General features: G+C 47.1%; 1 protein-coding gene across 1 annotated transcript in view; it reads left to right on the plus strand.

Moving 5' to 3' along the window:
• LOC124111737 (vacuolar protein sorting-associated protein 51 homolog) overlaps positions 1–12,123 on the plus strand; it is a 53,072-nt gene that overhangs the window by 34,919 nt on the left and 6,030 nt on the right. The window contains exons 13-19 of the mRNA XM_046471527.2: positions 35–157; positions 2,520–2,624; positions 6,392–6,532; positions 7,525–7,754; positions 8,274–8,394; positions 9,093–9,205; positions 10,554–10,632. Of these exons, the coding sequence (XP_046327483.1) occupies positions 35–157; positions 2,520–2,624; positions 6,392–6,532; positions 7,525–7,754; positions 8,274–8,394; positions 9,093–9,205; positions 10,554–10,632 (912 nt within the window). The remainder of the gene's footprint in view (positions 1–34; positions 158–2,519; positions 2,625–6,391; positions 6,533–7,524; positions 7,755–8,273; positions 8,395–9,092; positions 9,206–10,553; positions 10,633–12,123) is intronic.

Below are 12,123 nucleotides of genomic sequence, written 5' to 3' on the forward strand. Positions count from 1 at the left end.
GTGTTGTCTTTAACCATATGCCCTTCTGTTACAGGCCTTCATAGCCACGGACATTACGTTCGCGATGAAGCCTTACTTCCGAGGACCATTCTGTACCCAGGATGTGAGAGAAGGGCTGGTTGTGGCCTTCCTGAAGCACATTTCCACGACCTGCTGCGTGAGTTGTGTAATAACTTCACCTACCCATGTGGATTCCAGGTTACAATATGTCCCCAGCAACTGACTCGTCTCCCTGTGTGGATTCCAGGCTACAATATGTCCCCTGCAACCAACGCTAGTCTCCCCGTGTGGATTCAAGGTTACAATATGTCCCCAGCAACCAACGCTAGTCTCCCCGTGTGGATTCAAGGTTACAATATGTCCCCAGAAACCAACGCTAGTCTCCCCGTGTGGATTCCAGGTTACAATATGTCCCCAGAAAATGATGCTAGTCTCCCCGTGTGGATTCCAGATTACAATATGTCCCCAGCAACCAACGCTAGTCTCCCCGTGTGGATTCCAGGTTACAATATGTCCCCAGAAAATGACGCTAGTCTCCCCGTGTGGATTCCAGGTTACAATATGTCCCCAGCAACCAACGCTAGTCTCCCCGTGTGGATTCCAGGTTACAATATGTCCCCAGCAACCAACGCTAGTCTCCCCGTGTGGATTCCAGGTTACAATATGTCCCCAGCAACCAACGCTAGTCTCCCCTTGGGGATTCCAGGTTACAATATGTCCCCAGCAACCAATGCTAGTCTCCCCGTGTGGATTCCAGGTTACAATATGTCCCCAGCAACCAACGCTAGTCTCCCCGTGTGGATTCCAGGTTACAATATGTCCCCAGCAACCGATGCTAGTCTCCCCGTGTGGATTCCAGGTTACAATATGTCCCCAGCAACCAACGCTAGTCTCCCCGTGTGGATTCCAGGTTACAATATGTCCCCAGAAACCAACGCTAGTCTCCCCGTGTGGATTGTGGGTTAGAGTAGGTCCCCAGCAACCGATGCTAGTCTCCCCGCGTGGATTCCAGGTTACAGTACGTCCCCAGAAACCAACGCTAGTCTCCCCGTGTGGATTGTTGGTTAGAGTAGGTCCCCAGCAACCGATGCTAGTCTCCCCGTGTGGATTCCAGGTTACAATATGTCCCCAGCAACCAACGCTAGTCTCCCCGTGTGGATTCCAGGTTACAATATGTCCCCAGCAACCAACGCTAGTCTCCCCGTGTGGATTCCAGGCTACAATATGTCCCCAGAAACCAACGCTAGTCTCCCCGTGTGGATTGTGGGTTAGAGTAGGTCCCCAGCAACCGATGCTAGTCTCCCCGTGTGGATTCCAGGTTACAGTACGTCCCCAGAAACCAACGCTAGTCTCCCCGTGTGGATTGTTGGTTAGAGTAGGTCCCCAGCAACCGATGCTAGTCTCCCCGTGTGGATTCCAGGTTACAATATGTCCCCAGCAACCAACGCTAGTCTCCCCGTGTGGATTCCAGGTTACAATATGTCCCCAGCAACCGATGCTAGTCTCCCCGTGTGGATTCCAGGTTACAATATGTCCCCAGAAACCAACGCTAGTCTCCCCTTGGGGATTCCAGGTTACAATATGTCCCCAGAAACCAACGCTAGTCTCCCCGTGTGGATTGTGGGTTAGAGTAGGTCCCCAGCAACCGATGCTAGTCTCCCCGTGTGGATTCCAGGTTACAGTACATCCCCAGAAACCAACGCTAGTCTCCCCGTGTGGAATGTTGTTTAGAGTAGGTCCCCAGCAACCAATGCTAGTCTCCCCGTGTGGATTCCAGGTTACAATATGTCCCCAGCAACCGATGCTAGTCTCCCCGTGTGGATTCCAGGTTACAATATGTCCCCAGCAACCGATGCTAGTCTCCCCTTGGGGATTCCAGGTTACAATATGTCCCCAGCAACCAATGCTAGTCTCCCCGTGTGGATTCCAGGTTACAATACGTCCCCAGCAACCAACACTGGTCTCCCCGTGTGGATTCTGGGTTAGAATATGTCCCCAGAAACCTATGATAGTCTCCCCGTGTGGATTCTGGGTTAGAATATGTCCCCAGAAACCTATGATAGTCTGGGGGTTGGGATTCCATATTAGAATAGGGCTCCAGCAACTAATGCTGGTCCCCCCTTGGGGATTTCAGGTTAGAATACGTCCCCAATAACCTATGCTCGTCTCCCAGTGGGTATTCTTGGTTACAATGGGATCAGCTTGTCAGGCTTGGTGATGTGGTTGATGGCGTGTCATAGTACCCCAACAGCATGGATCATTGCTCACAGTATCAGTGGATTGTGTGGTCGAGACTCATTTGGCAGGCTGCCATCATATAGCTGGAATATTTGCTGAATATGGACAAACAAAAACCTTTCGCTGATGCATGAAATACTGTAAATGTCAGTCTTTCTAGTTGTTTGAAGCTCTGCGTTGCTTGATGCTGTTTCTCACATACCATTATTCATTATTTATGTTTCTAGTATTACATGAGGTTGTGAGAGTTGTTTGTGTTTAGGAACTACCCCTATTTTCAGGACTTCTGCGAGGGGATGAGTGAGCGAGGTTCTGTTCCACCAGCTCTGCTGCTGGTTCTGTCCCGATTCTGTCTGGATCTGGAGAACGCGTCCATCTCCTACCTGGTGAGAGCATCCAGTTCCCCTTCACCATCACACACAGTTGCTACAGTGTTGAACCATAATATCCCACTTGACATGCCATCCCACTCTACATCATGTCATCCCACTCTACATCATGCCATCCCACTCTACATCATGCCATCCCACTTGACATCATGCCATCCCACTTGACATGCCATCCCACTTGACATCATGCCATCCCACTTGACATCATGCCATCCCACTCGACATCATGCCATCCCACTCAACATCATGCTATTCCACTCGACATCATGCTATTCCACTCGACATCATGCCATCCCACTTGACATCATGCCATCCCACTTGACATCATCCTATTCCACTTGACATCATTGCATCCTTCTAGACATCATGCCATACCACTCGACATAACGCCATCCCACTCAACATGAAGCCATCCCACTCGACATCATGCCATCCCACTCGACATCATGCCAACCCACTGCCATCTCACTCGACATGACGCCATCCCACTCAACATCATGTCATCCCATTGAACATGAAGCCATCCTAACCGACATCATGCCATCCAACTCAAAATGAAGCCATCCCATCCACCATCATGCTATTCCACTCGACATCATTGCATCCTACTAGATATCATGCCATCCCACTCGGCATAACGCCATCCCACTCAACATGATGCCATCCCACCCGACATCATGCCATCCCATTTGACATTATACTGGATGTCTGCTAACTTCTTAAAACTAAACATTAATAAACCATAGTATATGATTCTCAACACTCGGCAGCATTGCCACAAAGTGCCAACCACATCTGTTGCTGTTTGAAATGCCCATGTTTCTCGGCTAGAGAACATACAGAATTGAGGTGTCAAATTCAAAAGGAGTATATCTCCAGAAGCACAAGCTTTATTTGTAGCTCATACTGCATCGCTTCACCTGAGAAGCATCGGAAGAATTTGCTGATATCTGGATACATCTACAACCAAGCTTCTAATGCAGTCATACATTATACCTCATGACTCATATACCGTATTTGACGTAATAAGCACCCAGGGCGCTCTCAAAATTAGAAATAGGGGGCTCTTATTAGAATATTATTTTGGCGGGAAAAAGTTGAAAGATAAATTTCGTGGTTTTATGCTGACAGCCTGAAATGTTTATGTACGACAGATATATTTTTCCAGAATTTAATTGCCCATAAATAAGGGTGCATATAACTCACGCGTGCGTATTATACCAAATAAATAAGTCTTTTGTACATTGATCAATCGGATGGGATACTAATTGGGCTTATTCACTAGCCAATATGTCAGCAAATATCGCCGTGGGCGCTTATTAGAGCGGGGCGCTTATTACTTCGAATACGGTAACTCTCTGCTTCGTGGTGTCACCGCCGTGAAGGATTTCCAGCGAGTGCAAAACAATGCTGCACAAATCACACCATCAATGTGTTCAGAGCTCATGACGCCAGTCCTGCAAACCCTCCACCTAATGACAGTCTTAATATCTTAGACCAACTATCTGTGACCGTGGGACCGATTTAAGGAACTTGATTTTACTGCACCAGGAGCATGTTGACATGAAAACCTAGTTGCTCCAGACAAAACCAGGTTGCCTGGTCCAATAAATTTATCAAAGTTGAAACATAGATGCATAAACCAGTCTAAATAACTACAATCTCCAATTTCTGATGACAGTTTCATTATTTTACATACAATTAATAACATATTACTGTAAAACTTGATTGGAACATGTGCACATAATTTTGAAGTGGCCACAGTTTACACATTACACATAACAGGGTTTAGTGATTTAGTAACGATGGTTCATAAAGCTTAGGGGCGGTCGGGTAGCCTAGTGGTTAAAGCGTTCGCTCGTCACGCCGAAGACCCGGGTTCGATTCCCGAAATGGGTACAATGTGTGAAGCCCATTTCTGGTGTCCCCCGCCGTGATATTGCTGGAATATTGCTAAAAGCGGTGTAAAACCATACTCAGTCAGTCACTCAGTCAGTCAGTCAGTCATAAAGCTTAGAGGTATCAAGTGTGTTCAACATCCTTGTCATGTTCAAACGTAAAGGTTAGTAAAACATTGGACATTTTTTTACATGCACTTGAATACATAATCCATGTAATTAAGAGGGAATAGATTATGAACTATAATAAGAATTGATAATATCATTAAATTAGAAATGCACTGTTCTGAGGGAGACCGCCTCCGTGGTCTTGTGGTAGAGCAGCCGCCCGGAGAGCGGAAGGTCCGGGGGTCGATCCCCGGCCACGTCATACCAAAAGACGTTAAAAGATGGTACTTGTTGTTACCCTGTCTGGCGATCGGCATTAAGGGGCTAAAACAAGGACAGGTCGGTTTGGAGTCAGTATACTGTATCTGAGTGGGGTATTCATGTTAAACTGTGGCATGGTATCTCAGTGGGCACTATAAATCGGCATCAGTCTGGACTAGTACAAGCAGCCACACACACACACACACACACACACACACGTGCATGCACGTCGCAATATAAGTGCAATAATCTTGGACGCGACATTAAACCCAATTTCACCTCACCTCACCTCACCTGTTCTGAAGGAAATGGTCTAAACACATAAAAGTAGGTGAGTATCACATTTCATGGTGAGTGTAATAAGATTTTGAAACTGCATCAGAGTTGTCAGAAATAGGTCTTTACCAGCCAGGCAGCTTTCAACTTATCAGACATAGATGGTTCTGGGAATGTCGGAATTCAACAGATGGAAGGCCAAATAAGGAATTGAAGTTAAGAGTGAGTGAGTTGGGCTTAACGCCACTTTTAACAGTATTCCAGTTATATCACGGCGTGTCAGCTTAATGTGGGAGGAAAGCCCGATGTGATGCAGGTCTCAGACGTTTACCACTTCAGTGAACCCCATGAGCACGGGTATGGTGCTGACAAACCTAGAAACATAATTGGGGCGAACTGGGATTCGAACCCACAATCATAGGTTTCTGGCATGCCCAAGGGACGCAACTCTGCACAGCGAATCGCGGCGCCTTAGACGACTGGGCCATCTGTGCCCCCTGAAGTTAAGAGCAACTGGAGAAGTGGGATAGTTATTTCAGCTTGGAAAAGTTACCGACCCATGGTAAGTCATGTAGGCAGGTGTGTGTAGGGAGGAACCCAGGTTTTTAACAAAGAGCAGACCTCAGTCTGGTGCTCACACGCTCTCATCTTGTTGAACTATCTTTTGAACCAGAAACTGATCTCAGGCACCAGCATTTTGACGGAGACTGACACTTTGCAGCCCAAGTCTCTCGACTAAGTGACAAATAGAGTGGGTTTGACTGACAACACAAGAAGTGAATAAAAGTTGTTAACGTAGATTGTCCTATTGTGATTGCTGGGGGAACTACGGTGGAGGTCCAAGGACCCTTAGGTACTGACTCTGTATCTATTCCACATCCTAAATCAGAACTAAATAATGAGGATATACCGTAGTTCCGGTAAAAGTATGGCCGTTAATCCAGGTGTCGTCAATGTCTAAACCAGAACACAAACGGTCGACTAAAAACTGTGAAGTTACCGTCCTAAATTAACCTTGGACATTTGGTGCATGTAGGCATAAGTATTAGGTTCCATTTTTCTATAATAGGTTGCACTGGTGCATGTTCTATTCAGCTAAATTGAGCTCTGGTGTGTGACTTTACCTGGTTGACTTCAAGTGATTGTCCAACAATTCTGTGTAGCTTGATCTCCATGTATGATGTCTCTGATCAACACTGACAAGTTTCTTCCCCTTTCCAGATAACACTCACAGAAGAGCAGTTTCTATTGGCTGAGAAGAGTCAGGTGACCCCTGTGGCTGACCTATGGGCAATGGCCAAGGACACAGCACAGAAGCTGTTGAACCATCACGTCCGAGTGCAGGGACTCACCATCTCACAGGTAGGTCGGTCTTTCCTCCCCTGGCACAGGACTCACCATCTCACAGGTAGGTCGGTCTTTCCTCCCCTTACACATGACTCACCATCCCACAGGTAGGTCGGTCTTCCTCACCTTACACAGGACTCACCATCCCACAGGTAGGTCGGTCTTTCCTCCCTAGGCACAGGACTCACCATCTCACAGGTAGGTCGATCTTTCCTAACCTTGCACTGGACTCACCATCTCACAGGTAGGTCGATCTTTCCTCACCTTGCACTGGACTCACCATCTCACAGGTAGGTCAATCTTTCCTCACCTTGCACAGGACTCACCATCTCACAGGTAGGTCGGTCTTTCCTCCCCTTACACAGGATTCACCATCTCACAGGTAGGTCTGTCTTCCTCACCTTACACGGGACTCACCATCTCACAGGTAGGTCAATCTTTCCTCACCTGGCACAGGACTCACCATCTCACAGGTAGGTCGTCTTTTCTCACCTTGCACAGGACTCACCATCTCACAGGTAGGTCGGTCTTTTCTCACCTTGTACAGGACTCACCATCTCACAGGTAGGTCAGTCTTCCTCACCTTGCACATGACTCACCATCTCACAGGTAGGTCGGTCTTTTCTCACCTTGTACAGGACTCACCATCTCACAGGTAGGTCAGTCTTCCTCACCTTGCACATGACTCACCATCTCACAGGTAGGTCTGTCTTCCTCACCTTACACAGGACTCACCATCTCACAGGTAGGTCGGTCTTTCCTCACCTTGAATAGGACTCACCATCTCACAGGTAGCCTAGATCAGTCTTTTCTCACCCACATGAAGCATGTCAGTTTTGGACTTTTGCCGTCCATACCAGGGTATCATCAGGTTGCCCATATCTTCTTTCACCAATGATGGAGTAAATGTAAGGCATTTCATTCCTGAAAGTACATGCTGCATTCATGGTGTATTAGAATAATGATGATCTTGATGACTGAGGGAAAGTGTGACCTTGACCTTCCAGATGATGAGGAAGAGTGTTGAGACTCGGGACTGGCTGAATACAATTGAGCCTCGCAATGTCCGTGCTGTCATGAAGCGTGTGGTGGAGGACATCTCGGCCATTGACAACCAAGTGGGTCAGTTCTATGAGGAAGGTGTACGCAAGGAGCGTAGCAGTGACTCCAGTCGGCGGACACACACGTACAGTCAGTCTCAGCAGCAGAGACGTACACCCTGGTCCTACTCCCCGAGGTGAGACAATCACACACACACATGCATGCACGCACGCACGCACACACACACACACACACACCATGGTTCATAGAGGCCTTGCTTTAGAAGGCCTTAGATGCAAAATTAGCTTAAAAAGGCCTGGAATTCAGACAATATGCCTTGAAAAGGCCTAAATTGGTCATACACTGTCAAGTCTATTTTTAATTTCACTTTTTAAATAATTATTGTGTTCACATTGTTACCGGCTTGACTGCTAATAATGCGAAATATTGATAAACATTTGTTCTTGTTGAATCTAATCGGTTCAAGGATTACCAAGCTCTGTTCCGTTGGTCATTAAACCTGTTAAAAGTATGTTACGTTTTTCATTATTAGGGCCTTAATTCTGTGTGCAAGGGCCTTGAAAAGGCCTGAAAAAGGCCTTATATTTGGTGACTGAAACTCTGTATGAACCGTGTACACTCACACGCACATCACACACCATCAGTCATCACAACAGCAGAGACGTAACCCACTGTTCTAACTGCTCTGTTTCAGTGTTGACAACAGCCTCATCAGCAATATACAGAAGCTGTTCTCAGAGAAGATAGAAATATTCAGTGCAGTTGAGTTCTCCAAAGTGTCGGTCCTTACAGGCATCATCAAGATCAGCCTCAAGGTAAATCTCAGCATCAAACAAGCTGATACAGCTGATGGAGATGTTATAATCAGTAGCTAAGCTACAACCCCTGCTTGTAATGTTGATGGTAATCACTTCCAACAGGAAGAGTTGTGAGGTTTGGGTTGCAGCTCAGTGCAGGGCAGTGTGGTAGCCTAGTGGTTAAAGCGTTTGCTTGTCACACCGAAGACCTGGGTTCGATTTCCCACATGGGTACAATGTGTGAAGCCCATTTTTGGTGTCCCTTCGTAAGATATTGCTGAAATATTGCTAAAAGCAGCGTAAAACCATAATCACTCACTCACTCACTCAATCTTTGTGTTCGGCAGTTGATTCAGTGATCCAGTTTGCCAACCTCAGTGATATGACAAGAGGGGGGCACGGGTGGCCCAGTCGTCTAAGGCGCCACGATTCACTGTACAGAGTTGTGTCCCTTTGGCACGCCAGAAACCTATGATTATGGGTTCGAATCCCTGTTCGCCCCGATTATGTTTCTAGGTTTGTCAGCACCATACCGAAGTGGTAAACATCAGAGACCTGCACCCACATTAAGCTGACATGCAGTGATATGACTGGAATACTGTTAAAGCGGCGTTAAACCCAACTCACTCACTCACTCACCCTAACAAGACTCTCTCATACTTATGTCAGTTTGTAAATACATGATCCACTAATATGATCCTCTGTTTCTTCCTCAGACCTTCCTGGAGTGTGTGCGACTGAGGACGTTTGGCCGGTACGGCCTGCAACAGATCCAGGTGGACACACACTATTTGCAACTGTACCTCTGGAGATTCGTCTCAGACGAGAAGTAAGTGATCATAGTGTTGTGGCTGTAGAATGAAACAACAAACAAACAAACAAACAAACCTGAGTGAAAGTCTGGTGTTGTGATCAGTATCCCTCATCTGTGAGAGATCTCCTTACCTATTCATGAGAATTCCAGGTAAGAATAGGTCCACAGCAGCTTGTGCTGGTCGCGAGCAAATAGATCGGGTTGTCAGGCTCAATGACTTGGTTGAATATGTATCATTGTACCCTACAGCGTAGATCATTGCTAACAATATCAATCACTGGATTGTCTGATCCATACTCAATTATTTCCAGGTAGTCATCATATGGCTGTAATATTTCTGGAGTGTGATGTTAACAACAAACAAAATGAAACAAGACCTTTTGTTAACTTACATACAACATTCAGTTCACATGTACCTGGCGAGCTGTACCAAGCTGTACGACCACAGCACCGATACTCGGTACAACATTTAGCTCACATGTACCTGGTGAGCTGTACCAAGCTGTACGACCACAGCACCGGTCTCGGTACAACATTCAGCTCACATGTACCTGGTGAGCTGTACCAAGCTGTACGACCACAGCACCGGTACTTGGTACAACATTCAGCTCACATGTACCTGGTGAGCTGTACCAAGCTGTACGACCATAGCACCGGTCTCGGTACAACATTCAGCTCACATGTACCTGGTGAGCTGTACCAAGCTGTACGACCACAACACCGGTCTCGGTACAACATTCAGCTCACATGTACCTGGTGAGCTGTACCAAGCTGTACGACCACAACACCGTTCTCGGTACAACATTCAGCTCACATGTACCTGGTGAGCTGTACCAAGCTGTACGACCACAGCACCGATACTCGGTACAACATTCAGCCAACATGTACCTGGTGAGCTGTACCAAGCTGTACGACCACAGCACCGGTACTCGGTACAACATTTAGCTCACATGTACCTGGTGAGCTGTACCAAGCTGTACGACCACAGCACCGGTCTCGGTACAACATTCAGCTCACATGTACCTGGTGAGCTGTACCAAGCTGTACGACCACAGCACCGGTACTCGGTACAACATTTAGCTCACATGTACCTGGTGAGCTGTACCAAGCTGTACGACCACAGCACCGGTACTCGGTACAACATTCAGCTCACATGTACCTGGTGAGCTGTACCAAGCAATACAATCAGAAAACTGGTACTCGGTATCATCCTGTTGGTAAACAGATATGTGCAAATCCTTTTTTGGATCAAGACTAACTTTCACAAAGCTATCTAAGTATATTGCTTTCATCCCAAAACAACGTGTCGATTTAGGGACCAGGTGCACCCAGGCCAGAACTGAAGTTTACCTGTCTGTTTCAGCCTAGTGCAGGTGTTGCTGGATGAGATTGTGTGCAGCACCATGCACCGCTGCCTCGACCCAGTCCTCATGGAACCTAGCGTGAGTGTGCCGCTCTCTGTAGCATCATGTCAGTCCATACACCCCACCATATCACTCATACACCCCAGTATAACAGTCCATACACCCCAGTATATCAGTCCATACCACCCAGCACATCACTCATACACCCCAGTATATCAGTCCATACCACCCAGCACATCACTCATACACCCCAGTATATCAGTCCATACCACCCAGCACATCACTCATACACCCCAGTATATCAGTCCATACCACCCAGCACATCATTCATACACCCCAGTATATCAGTCCATACCACCCAGCACATCACTCATACACCCCAGTATATCAGTCCATACCACCCAGCACATCACTCATACACCCCAGTATATCAGTCCATACCACCCAGCACATCATTCATACACCCCAGTATATCAGTCCATACCACCCAGCACATCACTCATACACCCCAGTATATCAGTCCATACCACCCAGCACATCACTCATACACCCCAGTATATCAGTCCATACCACCCAGCACATCACTCATACACCCCAGTATATCAGTCCATACCACCCAGCACATCAGTTATACACCCCATAATATTAGTCCATCCACCACAGCATATCAGTCCATAACCCCCAGCATATCAGTCCATACACCCCAGTATATCAGTCCATACCACCCAGCACATCACTCATACACCCCAGTATATCAGTCCATACCACCCAGCACATCACTCATACACCCCAGTATATCAGTCCATACCACCCAGCACATCAGTTATACAGCCCATAATATTAGTCCATCCACCACAGCATATCAGTCCATAACCCCCAACATATCAGTCCATACACCCCAGCATATCAGTCCATACCCCCAGCATATCAGTCCATACATCCCAGCATATAAGTCCATACACCCCAGCATATCAGTCCATACCCCCCAGCATATCAGTCCATACCCCCAGCATATCAGTCCATACACCCCAGCATATCAGTCCATACCCCCAGCATATCAGTCCATACACCCCAGTATATCAGTCCATACCACCCAGCACATCAGTTATACACCCCATAATATTAGTCCATCCACCACAGCATATCAGTCCATAACCCCCAGCATATCAGTCCATACACCCCAGTATATCAGTCCATACCACCCAGCACATCACTCATACACCCCAGTATATCAGTCCATACCACCCAGCACATCACTCATACACCCCAGTATATCAGTCCATACCACCCAGCACATCAGTTATACAGCCCATAATATTAGTCCATCCACCACAGCATATCAGTCCATAACCCCCAACATATCAGTCCATACACCCCAGCATATCAGTCCATACCCCCAGCATATCAGTCCATACATCCCAGCATATAAGTCCATACACCCCAGCATATCAGTCCATACCCCCCAGCATATCAGTCCATACCCCCAGCATATCAGTCCATACACCCCAGCATATCAGTCCATACACCCAGCATATCAGTCCATACACCCCAGCATACTGTCAAGCTCTA

This window comes from Haliotis rufescens, unplaced genomic scaffold (genome assembly GCF_023055435.1).
Source record: "Haliotis rufescens isolate VD_foot unplaced genomic scaffold, xgHalRufe1.0.p SCAF_12, whole genome shotgun sequence".
In the NCBI taxonomy this organism is placed as follows: Eukaryota; Metazoa; Mollusca; class Gastropoda; order Lepetellida; family Haliotidae; genus Haliotis; species Haliotis rufescens.